The 16,033-nt window shown below is 49.7% G+C and overlaps 3 protein-coding genes across 4 annotated transcripts; 1 reads left to right on the top strand and 2 right to left on the bottom strand.

Moving 5' to 3' along the window:
- Window positions 1-228: 228 nt before the first annotated feature.
- On the bottom strand, window positions 229-6,508 carry atg3 (autophagy related 3). Its single transcript, XM_026158400.2, has 12 exons — window positions 6,322-6,508; window positions 6,133-6,174; window positions 5,998-6,047; window positions 4,271-4,341; window positions 3,971-4,078; window positions 3,724-3,776; window positions 3,386-3,464; window positions 3,281-3,315; window positions 3,054-3,206; window positions 2,789-2,916; window positions 2,228-2,296; window positions 229-1,743 (listed from the first exon to the last, which is right to left on the bottom strand). Exons 1-12 carry the CDS (start codon window positions 6,391-6,393, stop codon window positions 1,662-1,664), a joined length of 942 nt encoding a protein of 313 aa, XP_026014185.1. The 5' UTR covers window positions 6,394-6,508; the 3' UTR covers window positions 229-1,661.
- Window positions 6,509-6,527: 19 nt separating this feature from the next.
- cars2 (cysteinyl-tRNA synthetase 2, mitochondrial) lies at window positions 6,528-11,536 on the top strand. 2 transcript variants are annotated; one of them, XM_080297713.1, is made up of 15 exons: window positions 6,528-6,888; window positions 6,964-7,014; window positions 7,103-7,220; window positions 7,297-7,368; window positions 7,536-7,641; window positions 7,727-7,819; window positions 7,910-8,039; window positions 8,831-8,964; window positions 9,113-9,180; window positions 9,287-9,353; window positions 9,464-9,602; window positions 9,823-9,946; window positions 10,529-10,624; window positions 10,746-10,961; window positions 11,037-11,536. In XM_080297713.1, exons 1-15 carry the CDS (start codon window positions 6,674-6,676, stop codon window positions 11,121-11,123), a joined length of 1,716 nt encoding a protein of 571 aa, XP_080153839.1. In that variant the 5' UTR covers window positions 6,528-6,673; the 3' UTR covers window positions 11,124-11,536. The 2 variants fall into 2 exon arrangements, with proteins under 2 accessions (XP_080153839.1, XP_026014183.2); XM_026158398.2 differs by having other exon boundaries at window positions 6,529-6,888; window positions 7,727-7,807.
- An 870-nt stretch (window positions 11,537-12,406) lies between these two features.
- ddrgk1 (DDRGK domain containing 1) lies at window positions 12,407-16,033 on the bottom strand. The gene is made up of 8 exons (XM_026159959.2): window positions 15,799-16,033; window positions 15,108-15,257; window positions 14,650-14,768; window positions 14,438-14,539; window positions 14,235-14,357; window positions 14,126-14,164; window positions 13,945-14,050; window positions 12,407-12,729 (listed from the first exon to the last, which is right to left on the bottom strand). The coding sequence occupies exons 1-8, from the start codon at window positions 15,884-15,886 to the stop codon at window positions 12,569-12,571; spliced, it is 888 nt and encodes a 295-aa protein (XP_026015744.1). The 5' UTR covers window positions 15,887-16,033; the 3' UTR covers window positions 12,407-12,568.

Here is a 16,033-nt window from a genome sequence, read left to right as displayed (position 1 = left end):
AAGCACGTTGAGGTCATGCAGAGAGCAAACGTACAAGCTGTAGGGAGGGAACGCCATCAGCTGTTAGGCCTCAGAACTACGACCAGGACACTTTGTGCTGGCTTTTCCTTCACCTGTAACCTTGCCACCTGCAGCATAACGTGTATCATGAAGGAACATTTTTAGGTTTGAGATGTTTTACTTACCACCGCCCCTCCCCAGCACCAATAAATACATCCATAAACAGCATTTTTCTTGCAATATTTGGGAAACTCTTTATTGATAAATGTACATCTTTCTGAAACGGTGAAGCCTCACCACCAAGCAACTTAAATTAGAAGACTGGACCAACAGGCACAGATACAAAGAGAATATTTGATCAACCAACACACGAGGAAGCAAGCTGTGGATTACTGAAGCAGATGCTTTGTATGGATGAGTGCTGCCACTGTAATGACCAAACATGACAGGTTACAGGAAACATGGACGTGTAGTTAAACTGCATCAGTGAGGCTGCTCTGCAGAGGTCACAGCAAACCTCTTCAAAGGTCAGTAATACATTAGACACAGAGTTACATCTGACAACAAATCCTCTGAAGCATCAATTAGAAACCTGCTCACAACTGAAGACCGACACAGAAACGGGATCAGCACATTCACAACAAACTGAGGTTCAGCCTCGATTCCCGCAGAGAGCGTTGGGATGGAAGCGAGGACAGCTGACGGGAAACATCCGTGCTCCACGAGCTTCCCTCGACGCCGCCGTCGAGACAAGGCTGCTTTATTATTTGTAGCCATCCAGAAGTTGTTGGGCTCCTGCTTCAGTTTTCCTGTGTCTCAGCACCCACTGAGCTGAGACACAAGTGGGCAGACATGAGCACGAGTGGATGCAGCCGAAGCTGCTAAACACAGAGTTGTTTCCACAGGCTGGTGCAGCCAGAGAGCAGAGTGAGTGCTGGACTGATGGAATCGTCTACCACAAACTCGCACCAAGCAGCAGTGATTTCAAGCTTGAATGTGACAGTTTTAAGTTCCTAACTGCAGGATCGCCTCCATGATGAAGAGGAGGATTCGTTTAGTTTCTCTAAGGTCGGGGCTAAGCAGCGCAGCGCTGTGGGAGGAGCAAACCTGATCTTACACCAACACATGAATGAGTGTCAGACTGGGAACTAAAGCAGCACACATCAATCCTTCCCTGCAGCAGGACATTGCTTAGCTTCTGTTTAAACACTCCTAATCACACTAACCATCAATAAGCTTCACTGTCCCGCAGAGACAAGCAGGTGCAGTCGAGCTCTTGGGTGATGAGGACCTTGGTTACCGAGGGTTAGACCTCACCTCTGATGTGTTTAGCCAGCTTATCACAGAGACAGAACTACACACAACGTATCTGAATTTATGCAACAGAGCAGGGTAGCTGTGCCGTTTGCATGACAGCATCCTACTCTGTGCTGCATACACACAGATCAAACTGATGCTGATCGGGTTTCTCTGGGTTCAGCAGAAAACAAGCACGTGTCCTAATACGTCAGCCCGTTCTTTTAAGAGACAGCGTTTCATATCCTTGACACTTCCACACAAAGCATCTTAGAGTAGCACAAACATTCAGCAGACCAGTTGTATTGAGAGCGGAGACCATCTCTGGTATTTCCCGTGTGCACGTGGTGTTGCAGCAGAGGCACCTACATGGTAAAATGTCTCGTGTAGTCGTATTCTATCGTGGGAATGACGGCCTGCACAAACTTGAGGAAAATCAGAAGATACCTGAAAGCATCAGTTAAGGAAACAGAGGTGGGGGTAGAGCGACCACCTGCCTGACCACGAACACTCGCTGCAGGCCAGCCGCCGAGTGCTGCTCTTCCTGCCTGGCTGCAGCCGGCTCCTATAAAACATCGAAGTGCTGATACGTCAATGAACTGCTGGTGTACAGAGGTGAAAACATCCATCCCTGCTGCTTATCCTGGTAAGCCTGGCACCTCCTCAGGCAGCTTCTTGGCTGGTCTGGAGAGATGCTGTTAGGAGCCAGCAGAGCGACACAGGCTCTCTGTGCTGCCTGCCCTTTGGCTCTGCTGCTGACCGGAGCTTCCCCTGCTGGGTGCTGCTGCAGCGCCCACACCTCCAACAGCTCTGACACTTTCCTTTTGCAAATAGCCGAAAATACACAACATGCACAAAGTTAAGCTTCTCAACGGAGCCACTTTCCTTTCATTGCGTCGCTGTGGTGACGCGTGACATCATCAAAGGATACATATGCACTCCCAGCTCTCCTCCTCCTTCTGCCACAGTCTCAATGATCTTTTTCATCACTTCAGCATGCCTGAAAGCAAAGGTCACGAGTTCAAAGGTTAAAGGTTCTTGTCAAAAGGTTTGCGACACAGACATCCTTAAACACGACCACGGTTCCTTTATCTCAGCGGAGACGCAGAAGAATGCGACTCGATACCAGCACCAGCTGACTCGCTATTAATGGTCATGTGATCACTCAGTACTGTTGCAGGGGCTCTGCCTTACAATAACATCTGCGGTCGGTATAGAAATCAAGTTGAACTGAACACAGAAGTGAGTTGAACGTGTGAAACAGGTTTTGGGCTGGAGCAGCAGCTTCTAGTGAAAACAGGAAGTTAGTGTGTGACAACGTTTGGCTTCTTAGAGCGCAGTGAAGAAGTCACAGTGCAAATCAGCATCACCGAACCCACCACAGTGTCATCCATCTTTTCCCGATTCATTCAGCACAATAAGCCTCGACACCATCACAGGTGCAGCTGTGTGGTGGGTCTGCATCTTTCAACGCGACAAACGAAACTCTCACCTGCAGGGGTGAACCGAGCACATGGCAGGTGGAGGAAGGTGGGGGTGGTTCTCGATGGTGACCGTCTTCTTCACGTGGTCCTGACTGATGTCCTCGTACATCTGCTCTACAGTGAGCGGCTGCCTGTCCTGGGAGACAAAGCAACAAAGCTGGTCTCAGTTTTGGTTGCGCTCCTTCTCAACAAGAAGCAGCAGACTGCAGATGTTCACGCTCGGAGTCTATCGACTGCTTATCATCTCTATACCACGAAGAATAAAGTTCATACTTCATCATATCCAAAGAGCCAGAGTCGAGGGGTCTGGTAGTATTTATCGTATGTGATGTACAGGTCATATGTTCTCGTCTGAAGAATGGCGTCTTCGCTGCCAGGTTCTGCTTTGGTTTTAGTTTCTGCTATTTTGCTGGTGTCCAGGGTTGCCTAGAGACAGAAAACAAGAGTCAGGCCGGAGTCGGGCGGATGATGGCCGAGGTCAGACAGCGCTGCGAGCGTACCTCGTCTGTTTCCAACAGCCCGCTTTCTTCATATTCTGAAAAGACAGCAGAGTGTGAGGGCCGATCTGGGAGCACATCCAAACCACAGAAAGACACGATCAATACCTTCCATATCTGCCGCTTCTCCGTCTTCATCATCCTCATCATCACAGCATGCTGCAGACGGGGCATTCATGTTCTTATCCTAGAAGAGTTCAGATTAAGAGCACAGATATGTAACCGCACAATCAGACACCGGAGACGCAATCGATGGCATCGAGGCTTTTATGATGGTCCGCCAATCGCAAGGAGCGAAACTGAGCAAACGAACCGTTTCATTCACATCTGAGCAGTAATCTGGGAGGAAACATCCCTCCGTCACGCACGCCCTCGGTCCTTCAGCCGAGGGATGGAACTATTAGAGCGGTGGAGGATTTTACATTCATATTAATTAGAAATCAAACCTTGTTGTTGTCCAGTGAGATTTCCTGCACAGCATCTGTGACTCCTAACACACCTGCACAGACACATTCAGGGGATCTTTACTGACACCTGCACAGTCATCAGGAAATACTCAGCACACGTCTGATATCACGGCCACGTCATCAGAATGAGATTGATCAGTGTGATCGTATGTGAAGCATGTAGCCCACTCCAGTATGTGACAGTGAACGAACAGTTAGCTGTGCGCGGGTACCACCAGCATCACACCTGTGTTGTGGTAGGTGTCCACCCAGCCCCCGTCTCCATCGTCCTCCTCGATGATGGCCTCCAGCTCATCTGAATACTCCATCTGCTTACAGCGCTTGTAACAGGGCACTGCGCACGCACACACACACACACACAGCAATGACACTTTGAAACACACAAAATTATTTGTTCACAATATCATCTTTAAAAACTTCAGTCCTGTCCTGAACTTTAAGGCACTTGAGGTTCAGTCTTGTGTCACTAAACACTGAAGCAGTGAGTCAGACTTGCTGACTGAAATTCCTGAAGTCTGCCTCTCACCATTGCGTGTCAGGAGAAACTGTTTGTCCTGTGGCAGATATGGCTTCACCTTTGCTTCTTCTCCAGTGGCCCTGACGGGAGAGAAAAAACAGATCATTTGCTGCCGTTTTAGCCCGGCTCAGGTCCTGAGACCTCCACCCTGGTTACAAACCACAGTTTATTACAGTTGTTCTCATCTTTCTGACAGTGAAGAACATGGACTGAGCTTCTGGTTTGGAAACATGAAGTCTAACGAGGTCCTTCAGTCTAAAGAGCACTAGATGTGGACAGCTGTGGACAGCTGTGGCTTTGGCTCTTGAGTGAAACGGCTTCGTGTACTCAGTTTGGGTCTAGCTCGTGGCGATGCTGCATTTCACAATGGAAGATTATCTGTGGCATGAACTCACATTAACTAACAAGCTGTCAATCACAAGCCATTATCACTGACCGTTAACCGATATCAACTTCATGGCTTCAAATCAAGCCTCCAACAGGGGAGGTCACAGTAACTACATCCAGCTTTTACATTTGTCCTGCATTTGACATGCAAAACATAAAAAACGACCTCTGTTCTGTGGCAGCAGGTTTCAGTGTGTGATGATGTGCCATAATGACATAAGCTGGGTTTCTCCGTGTTGCATCACAACAGCTTCTTCCATTATGCTGTGAAATCGCTCGGACACATTCAACACTCATGCAAGCTCTGAGGCCGCATCCTCATTTTCCACACAAACGTTCCTGTGAAAGCTGTCAGCACAGGCAACATTAATCGTCACCACACTGCAGCAGGACGGACAATGTTGGCGACACACTGGTGCAGCGGTAACACTGCTGCCTCCCATCAAGAAGCTCTGGGTTTGAACCTGCCAGCTGGTGGCTAATAAAGACTGAGTCAGAGAGGCGGAGCAACATTTCATCAGCAGAGCAAGTCCACAGATGATCAACACTTTGTGACTAAAGCAAAGGGGCAGAAAGCTCTGTCATTACTACTGAAGACGAGGACTGCAGCCAAGCTGCACAGCTGTAAACAAGGTTATGACAGCGCCCCCCATCACAGCAGCACCTGGGTTTCATTGTCTTAGTGGAGGGTGGGGGTGACGTTGCACTGTGTGGTGCAATCTCACAGTTTCAGCTCCACTCTGTGCATCGAAAACTTGTTTGGACAGATTGATAAAGACTGCCAACTCTGCGCTCTTTGACAACTGCTCGATGGACTGAATGGGACCGTGTACCACAGTTTCCAGGAGCTCTAACAATCGAGCCCGCACATGTAAGGATATCGCACATACGTGTTCTTTGTATGATCTTTCCTTTTTTAACGTACGCTGATGGTTTGGTCATTCTGTCCCCCTACAGTGCTGGTTTGCAGCAGTTACTTGGAGTTTGAGTTAGTTATGGTGCCCAGTATATTTCCTTTAACCCTTTGTGGTGATGATGATGTGAAGCATGTAAGCATGAGCACAGATGATGGGAAAGCGGCCCCTTTGTATAAACGGCTCATTTGTGGTGTTACTACAGTAAAAAAAGTGCAGGTTTTTTACATTTTCCATCTGCAGGTCAAACGTTTGTCACAGGAACGACGTGTATAAATGTGGCGTCTGAATGAGTGGAGAAACTGAGCTTTGACCGTCGGAGCACACGGAGACGCGCTTCCAGAAACACGGCACCAAGCGTCTAGTTTCGTCTTTCGTGCGTTTCTTTTTTAATGACACGGACTCGTCGTGTTTGACATGAATTAAGCCTCTCACCATTTCCATGTGGGGCAGTGATGAACCAGGTGATCTCCAGCTGCTACAAACTGAAAGACAGACAGAGGAGCGGACAGGTGAGGCCCTGAGCAGAGCCGCGGAGGAACAGTGTATGCGGGGCTGTGTCGGTCTCACCTCCTCCGGCGTGAGGACTCCCGTCTCTTTGAATCTCGATTCCTGTCATTAACAACAAAGCGAAAGCTGTTAGTGCTCCGCTTCACTTCCGGTGAAGCAGCTGCGTGTCAAACATTTCACACCGAGAGCACAAATGAAGCCCCGACGTCCGAGCGGCTACAGCTACCAGCAGCTAGCTGCCGCGCTTACCTTTAATACCGGGGTGAATAACTCGGCCACCCCGAGGGCCGTGCCCTTCACCGTGTTGATCACGTTCTGCATATCGGAGAATCCTCTGGGATCTGAACCTTCCTGTCAGAGCTCCGACTATTTTGGCATAGCTGTTCACACTGCCAGCTACACCGAGTCACATGATTCGCCTATAAACTTCCGCTATACAACTCTCGCGAGAAGTGTAGGAGTGGCTTAAACGTGCGTGAAGAGCGAAACAACCGCGTTTAGATCGGTTTGTTTCAGCGTCGGAACCGCTGCGGTGAGCTGTGCGTGAGCTCCGGTGCGGTCACACCGCAGACTTCGCCTTCAAACCACGGCGGCCTGCGCTATGTGGAAACAGGTGAGCTCGCTGCTGTGGAGGGCACCGGTCCCCGGACTTTCACCGGCGGTCACGGTCCGATCCACGTCCCACGGACCCAGCTGCAGTGTGTCCGGGAGGGAGTGGGTGAGGCCTAGCGGCTTTGATACGGGCTTGAAGACTTTTAACAGCCTGAGCAAACAGAAGGAGCCCCTGATCCTGACAAGAGAGGGGGTCGCGACCTGGTACGGACTCTGACCACTGTGCTGCTCATGCCGGCACACGGCGGCCTAATAACCCACTTATGTGTTACATCTCAGGTACAGCTGTGGACCCACCGTGTACGATCACGCTCACCTGGGTCATGCAAGGTAACTATGGCAACAGTAGGTGAGGCTATGGCGTGCAGGTAAACGGTGTGTGTGTGTGTGTGAGCTCTGTGGGTTTGTTCCGTCACAGCTCATACGTGAGGTTTGACATCCTGCAGAGGATCCTCAGCAGACTGTTTGGGATCACCGTGATCCATGCCATGGTCATCACTGACATCGATGACAAGATCATCAGAAGAAGCTGGGAGGTGAGGCCGTCCTGCACCTGCTGGCTGCTGCTCTGTTCTCACCTGCTGACGTCATGTGTTTCATGTGGTCCAACAGGAAAACGTTTCCCCAGCCGCCGTCAGCGCAGTGTACGAGGACGAGTTCAAGAGGGACATGCTGTCGCTTAAGGTGTGAGCTTAGACCTGCAGCAGATCAGCCTGCGTTACAGCATGCACAGGATAAAAGGATAGATCTATTTCATGAAGCACTGCACAATTTTACCTCCACTCTGAGTTTCAGCGTTTGTAAAACCATCCTGTTCATGTATAAACACGTCTTCATGTTGTTGTGTTGAGGTGGTTCCTCCTGCAGTGTATTTAAGGGTCACAGAGAATGTGCATCATATCGTCGCCTTTATTGAGAAGATCATCAGAAATGGACACGCTTATGCCACGAAAGAAGGTAAATATGGAGGAGCTTGTTTTGTTTGGTGTTTTTGGTCGTCTGAAATGCTGGAGGTGTCACTTGTGCACTGCTTTGGTTGCAGGCGATGTGTATTTTGACATTCAGTCCATTGGTGGCAGGTACGGCAGGTTTGTGGGAGCTGTGGATCCTCAGGGAGAGCCCGGTGAGTGTTGGTGTGAGTTAATCCTTTCTTATTATTTCTGTTTCCATGTCGATGTTAGTGAGACGCCCGAGTTTACTGACCGCAAACTCTACGGCTCTGCAGGCTCCTCAAACAAACGGGACCCGAGGGACTTTGCTCTGTGGAAACCGTCGAAACCTCGAGAACCATACTGGGAGTCCCCGTGGGGCAGAGGAAGACCGGGCTGGCATATTGAATGTTCTACCATTGCTAGGTTTGTTCTGTTTGGTCATGAATCCCATTAACGCTTGGGAATTCTTATCTTTGCCCAGTTACAGACAGACCTCAGTAAATGAGGCGACTTTTACTGCGGTGATTTGTTTCCTCCGTGGCATCGTGAAGTGGGCGACTGAACAACCTGTGGTTTCTGCATTTCCTCAGTTTGTAGACACGTTTTCTTGTTGTGGGTTGATTACAATTCTAAATTGGAAGCCAGTGTAGAGCGGCCAACAGCAGGGACGTGTGCTCCTTCTGTTTCGTACCGGCCAGCAGACGAGCAGCTGCAGTAAAGAGAGGCCTGGTCCAAACCAAAGAACTGCAGCAGTCCCGTCTGCAAGTACTGAACAGATGAACAACACGTTCAGACTTTAGCTGGAAGGTTTGGCTTTCCCTCGGCCAGCTGTCTCAGATGGAACAAGTCAGATTGAACTTGTGTGCTCACCTGCCTGCAGTGTAAAGGACAGAATAAGGTACACAACAAGGTTTTAACACTTGTCTTACAATGTCAGGATAAAGGACCCACAGCAAATTTAAATCCTTACAACTGTAAGGATATCTGCTGTCCTCAGGGGATGTACTAACAGCTGAGATGAGTCTGCGCCTGCTTTAAAAGGCAAACCTGCAAAAGTGAAATGAAAAAATAGACCCCAGTGTTAGCAACTGTTAGCAACACTGACTTCATGTTAGTCCAGCAGTGATGTTTGTTTCTTCAGTCGAACAGTTGAATGCAGGATTTAATTAGCCTGAGTTTGAGCGCTGATGAGTTTCCTGTTCGTGTGCTTTCAGCTCCATGTTTGGGGGACAGTTGGATGTCCACTCTGGAGGGATTGACCTGGCTTTTCCTCACCACGAGAATGAGATCGCTCAGAGTGAGGCGTATCACCAGTGTGGACAATGGGCAAACTACTTCCTGCACTCAGGTAAAAGCCAGACGTGGCTCGTGCCTCGTGCACGCTCTCTGGAAAGCAGACGCTGTCTGAAAGTGTTTGGGGGTCATTCGTGTTGCAGAGCTGAGTTTGGGAGCAGCTGTGTGTCGTGCTCTGTTCAGCGTGTTGTTGCTGTTTTTAGGGCACTTACACCTGAAGGGCAGTCCAGAGAAAATGTCTAAATCTTTAAAGAACTACATCAGCATCAAGGTACAGTCCTGCTGACTCCTTGTCTTATTTGTGTTATTGCATTAATACCTGAATGCGCTATGCTGTGTGGAGTGGGTGAAAATGATCACGTCTTCGTCCTCGTCAGGATTTTCTGCGGTCTTATTCTGCCAATGAATTCCGGATGTTTTGTCTTTTGAGCAAATACAGATCAGGTGAGGCACACGATTAGGTTTTCCCAGTCTGATACATGAATGCATTCGTTATTGGAGTTCGAGTCGCATAGCTGCGATGTTAAACTGCACTTCCTGTAATGTCTCCACAGCTATCGACTACAGCGACAGCAGCGTGCTGGAGGCTCGCAGCACTCTGGACACCATCTCCACCTTCTGCCACGATGCTCAGGCCTACATGAAGGGTCAGCTGCAGTGTTCACACGTGCAGGAGGATTTGCTCTGGAGCAGGTGCCCACTTTCTCCTCCGCCCATGGCCGAGTGTCCTCCTCATATTTCTGTCTCTCCTGTTCCTCGCACAGCTGTAATTAGCTGAAGCAGTGAGGACAGGACAGATGCTAGTGCCGGCAGCAGTCATGCATTCTGAGACGCTTGCCTGCTACATTCAGCTGATGCCTGAGAGGTTCTGCTCCGTCTACAAACTGTCTTCCTGTGTTTTTGTACTTTTCAGGCTGGCTGAGACTAAATCCACTGTGATGTCCACTCTAGCAGATGACTTTGATACACCGAGAGCCATAAGTGCTCTGATGAATCTGGTTTATCACGGAAACTGCCAGCTTCAGCCTGTTTCTACGGTAACTGTCTGACAGGTTTGATGTCAGTGTGTCAGTGATGTTGGTGGAAAGTCCCAGTTAGCAGCTGGGTCTCCACCAGGTCTGGCAGTATTGGCGCTCTGGGATCATGCTGTCGTATGTTGGGTTACATGTTGGTCTGAAGAGCTTTGAGTGGTCAGAATAGACAAGCTTCAGTTCCACCTCTGTCACAACAGCTGGACAGTCCCACTGTTGTGAAATCTGAACTTCTGCCAGCAGACGTCGGGTTAGGTCAGGGGTGGGGAGCTCCGGGTCTTGAAGGCTGGGCTCCTGCAGGTTTTAGACGTGTCCTTGATCCAGCACAGCTGATTTAAATGGATAAATCCTCCTCAACATGTCTTTAAGTTCTCCAGAGGCCTGGTAATGAACTGGTCATGTGATTCAGCTGTGTTGATCCAGGGTGAGATCTAAAACCTGCAGGACAGCGGCCCTGGAGGCCTGGAGTGGCCCACCCCTGCACTAGAGATCAGGAACAGGAGCTATGACAACAGTGTGGTCAGTGAGCAGCAGCGATACTTGTTCTAAGCGTATTGCACATTCAGACACGAGCTTGTTTCTGTTCAGCCTGCTGGGGCGGCCCGCAGCCCCGCCGTGTTCGGAGCAATGGTCACCTACGTCAGAGATGTCTTGGATGTGTTTGGCATCGACCTGCACACTAAGGTCAGCACTTTTTCACTGTGATGTCCCTTCAGCGGGCAGCATGACACTGAGGCGTCTGTCAGTGAATCATGATAATAATCCTTGATTGAAGACGTCTCCCGTGTGTCTCTGTCCTCTGAAGGAGGCTGAGGTGCTGAGCAGCCGAGGCAGTCTGCAGCCGGTTGTGGAACAGCTGACTCAGTTCAGGAGCAAAGTTCGAGAGTTCGCGCTCGCTCGGCGGGACGGTTCATCCACAGGATCCCCGAGCAGAGCTGGACTGCACCCTGACAGACTCCCTCTGCTTAAAGCCTGCGATGCCCTCAGAGAGGACCTGGCGCCCCTGGGTGTGCTGATAAAGGTACGACGCACAGAAGGTTAGCTCAGTGCATTTCCTGTTTCGGGCTACACTGGTGGGATTGTCTTGTGTTTTCAGGATAGAGGAGCCACCTCCACGTGGGAGATCAAAATGAGCGCGAGAGGACAAGGACCGGAGGACAAAGGCGAGGAGACGTCCAGCTGAAGGTTTTTTCATTTCTAACAATGATTTGAGCTTTGTGGACTCGACGGAAAGACTTGGAATAACAAGAAAACAGCACGATGCCATAAAACAGAAGCTCAGGGTGCTGGACTCTTAGTTTGTTTCCTGAGCCACGTGCTGTACCTGCCTGTCACTGTGGCTCCACCTCTGTCATGTTACAGGCCTCCTTTATTTTTAAAACCCGGTGGTTATCCAGTACTGGACTAAGTCTGAGCTGCTGTAATGCTCACAGTTGGCTGTACCTGCAGTATCATCAAGGTTTGATACCCACCTCACCTTATTCACCCCACAAGGCTGATGCTCACCATCCTACAGCACCAGGAGCTGCAGAGGTCTGGCAGCATACCCACCACCACTGTATTTGGCATTGATACATTAAAGTTTTGCTGAAAGTACTGCATTGGTCCTTAAACTGCGCAGTCTCTTTATGGATTCATCTCTGAGTACACGGTCTGAGAATAACGAGAACTTCCTTCATGAGTAGCACACGAAGCTTCTGGGTAGTTTAACCATTACCAATCAGAGCTGACACAAATGTGTGGAACAAACTGAATGCAGCACACGTAGAAAGCCCACCATAAATATACCCAAGTGTGGGTCTAAGGAGCTTGCAAAGAAAAGCGTCTGGACCTCTTTGAGTTGCTTGAAGACGTTTCACCTCTCATCAGAGAAGCTCCTTCAGTTCTAAGGTCAAAGAGGAGTAAAAGAAGCATCTATGTCCACTGTGAGCGACCATCTTTGAACAGAGGGCGGGGCTTAACACAACAACTGTCTGCCATCTATAATCCAGTTCTGAGTTCCTTCCCAGACGCCTTAACGCCCACTCACATCCTGGGCCATCTGACCTCAGGACATCACATGACAGGGTGGGGCCAGGTTTCACAATGAACTCACCTGAAACTCTGGCTGATTGTGACCCACACCTGTTTTCACACCTCGGCTCATGTGATTAGATGGAGGATTGATCATCAGGGGTCCTTTTGTCCCTCTGTGGGGGGTCACTCCCACCAGGCTTAAATCTGGGACTCTCCACCATTTGACCTCAGAACTGAAGAAGCTTCTCGGATGAGAGGTGAAACGTCTTCAAGCAACTCAAAGAAGTCCAGACGCTTTTCTTTGCAAGCTCCTTAGACTACGATGACCTGGATGACTGAGAACCTTCACAGACATGAGTGTGGGGTGTTACTTTGAGCCACTGAGTTGCTTCACGACTCCAGTAAAGAAGAAACGCCGTTGTGCAAATGCAAAAATACACAAGTCACTGATAAAACTCAGGATTTGTTTATTCCAGTTTGGCTGAAATCCTCATACTGGGAGGTCAACTGTAACCTGACGTCTGCTGTGATTAAGAGTACTGAGCCACACAGGATGGCAGTGAAGAGTCCAGCTGTGTGTCAACAGCCACTCAAGGATGTGTCCACAGAGTGTCAGGCAGCACTGCGACTCTCAGGCATCAGGTTGATCAGAGAGTTGCTGGCCTGAGCCAGCTCTGTGATGGACACTCGGCCTCGCTGCCTGATGAACTGAGCCACAGAGTCCAGCTCTCCTGGAGTGATGGAGATAAACTTCCCTCTGTCATCAATCACACCTGCAGACAACAAGTAAACAGTGAATGCACCGTTTCTTATACAGCACCGTTCTCCTCAGTCTGAGCACTCAAAGCGCTCTGCACATTCACACATTCAAGGGCTTTTTTCTAAGCACTTCCCATTTATGGCTACGTTCACACTGCAGGCGAAAGCGCATCAAATCAGATTTTTCAACCCTCTGCGACCATCTATCTGATCATGGTGTGACAGTGTGAACGGCACAAATCCGATATTTTCAAATCCGATCTGGGTCACTTTCGTATGTGGTCCTGAATCCGACACATATCTGATGTTTCAGAAAGCGACTGCTGTTTGATGGTCATGTTGCATTAAATCCGTCTTTTACGTCACTGACACAAGACAGACGCCATTATCAGCGCCGGAGAAGACATCGAATGCTTCCTGGTCATCCCGTGAAACTGCTGGGAAGACAACGTTGGAGAAACGTGAACATTTTATCTGACAGAAACCTGCAGCTATCCTTTGAAGCAGCGCTGCTCTAAAACGGCAATAAGGATCATTATTAGGTTATTTACATTATTATGTGAATAACAAAATAACTTAAAGCAAAAATTGGGAAACGTGAAATCCGAAGTCTTTATATTAAGGCCATCAGTCAAACAACACTGTTGCTCTGGGTCTAAACAGAGCGCGTTGTGCGTGACGTCTTCTTTTGCGCACGCGGCCACTTTGAGCGTTCACACTAGAGCGCCTTTGCTGTCGCATTTTATTTGTAGTGTGAACGAGCAGACAAAAAAATCGGATTTGATCAAAAACTCAGAATCGAGCATTACGACCTGCTGAGTGAACGTAGCCTCACGTTCACTCTGCAGACTGGGAATGAACCACCAACCTTCTGGTTAGGTGACCTGCTCTACCACCTGAGCTAAAGCCACCCCACAGGTCACCGTAGGATCTGCCTCCTAGATACTGCATCAGCACTTCATAATAGCAACCAGAACCAATGCTCAGACAGTTACGTGGACATCTGGTGGCAGCATCGAAGCTCTGTGCTTACTGCCAGGAACGAGCTGAAGTCGTCCATGAACATGTGGGAGGATGTGCAGTCGGGCTCACTCAGGACGAATGATCCTTCACAACAGCAACTGTCAGCCTGATTTTCCTCATTAATTATGTAATTAATTCATCTTCTGGCCTCCTGGCATATTGGATCTGACATGTTCAGTGTATTTGAACGGTCTTGACGCGCTAACCTGTGAGGGAGCCTTCAGCCAGCAGGTCCTGCAGTCTGCTGATGGCATCTTGTGTCCTCATCCCAAAATGAGAAGCCAGATCCTCCAGGAGAACCACCTTAGAGGTCTGCAGCAGAGGAGACAGTTAGAAAGACGCCGACTGATGTCAGCAGGGGAGCAGCGGCGGAGTGGGCGGCCTTACCTCGATGTACTGGATGAATTCTTGCAGCAGGTTGCGTGACTGAGAATACACAAGCAGAGGTTTACTCCAAATAAAACAGGAATGTTTACCATAATGTCTCCGGTCTGACCTGGTCCTCAGAGAGCTGCTCCTCCTCTCCCTGCTCTTCTACGATAAAGGAAGCCTTGAGTCTCAGGTACTCTTCCTCCTCGCGCTTTTCCTGCTCCTCTTTAGCTCGGCGCTCCTGCTCCTCCTGAGTGGAGAGCAGCACAGAGCATCAGCATCTGATCACGTGAGCACCCGAGGAAAGCTGCCGAGGAGACTCGGTGAGACCTGTTTCTGTTCCAGCAGCCGCTCCTTCTCCTCTGCCTGCTGCCTCTCCTGTTCTCTGAGCTCCTGCATCCTCCTCCTTTCCTCCCTTTCTTCCATCTCAGCCTGAAAATAGTAAACTGTAAAGTGACTTTGAAGACACTGCAGTAGAACAGAGTTCATTAAAAACCAGTAGATCGAAACGAGCCCTGAGTGGACAGTGGAGCGTGTCTCACCTCCCTCTGGGCTTTCTTGGCTTGTTTCTCCTCCAACTTCCGCTGCTTCTTGGCTCCGACCTTTGCAGTCGGCTGGAAGCTCTGCTGCTCCGCCTCGTCTTCCTCCACAGGCTCCTCCTCTGAAAGCAGCAGGACACACTCATTCTCATGTATAAATAGCACCTTTACTGTGTGTTTTGCATTTGATCAGCAGAAGTGGAAACAGAAAAAAGGGGGGTGAAATCAAATAATGTGACACGTTATAAATGCTCAGCAAAAACTGTGGGAAAAGCCAAAGTTTAATGTTGAAATTCATCTTTGTGTGATGAACATGCAGGGACATTATGAGGGACATTTGTCCCACAGGAAGCCTGTGCTTCTGCTCGGAGAGGCCCTCATGAAACATACGCTCCGAGAGCTCAACCACGAGCCGAGCAGACTCTTCCAGCACACTAACGTGTTTGTTTCAGGGGCTTTACCGCGTTCCACAGCTTCTCTCTGAGGTCGTCTGTTTGCCATCACACTGGCCAGGTTCCTTCTCCTGCGAGGCATGCCGGCTCCTCGCTCCTCTGCTGCTCGCTGAGGGGGCCCCGCTGCACGCACAACATCCCTGCGCTGGTCCTCGTCGGCTGAGCACACAGCACAAGGAAACTATGAGCCATGCACACACTTTGTCAATTAAGTAAATATTTAAACTGGGGGGGTGACCACATAAAGCTGGGGTTTTGTGTCTGTTTCGGTGAGTTTAAACGCCATCAGAAACAGATTCAGGCCAAAGCTGGTGTAAGTCTGCCGTGTCCTCATGTCCTGGCTTCAGCCACGGGCTGATGACACGTTCAGGCCCACATCAGCTCTGCACAGCTGCACGCTGACAGCACGTCGTTACCACGCGTGACGTTTCCATTCCCACTGCCCGACGAGCTTTAACACCAACATCTGATGAACTCATTATTTACAACCGGCTGTCAGCGCGCTATGAGCCGGATCGACACGTTTAGGGCTTCACCAAAACACGGCACAGATCCGAGCAGTCAGAGCTACAGGTGCTGCTCAGCGTGTGCGAGCTGCTCATCTACCAAACAGCGTCTGAAACGAGCAGCCTGGACTGCGGCATGTCGGCATCCAGGCAGCGGCCCACCGCTGCAGCCGAGCGCAGTGAGGCGGTCCTACCTGCCCGTGTCTGCCTCCGCACCTTCACGGCAAACAGTATGAGAACGACGAGGACAGCGGCAGCTATCACATACAGCGCTACATCCATAGCTGCCCGGGAAATACTCTGAACGGAATCTGTTCCTTTATCCCGTCTATTCAACTGTGACAGCTCAGTACTAACGCTCCTTCTTCTTCTTCTTCTTCTTCTTCTTCTTCTTCCTTCTTCTGCTTCTTCTTCGCGTGTTTTGGTGAA

This window comes from Astatotilapia calliptera, chromosome 23 (genome assembly GCF_964374335.1).
Source record: "Astatotilapia calliptera chromosome 23, fAstCal68.1, whole genome shotgun sequence".
Taxonomy (NCBI): Eukaryota; Metazoa; Chordata; class Actinopteri; order Cichliformes; family Cichlidae; genus Astatotilapia; species Astatotilapia calliptera.
This window is presented reverse-complemented; position numbering and strand designations above follow the sequence as displayed.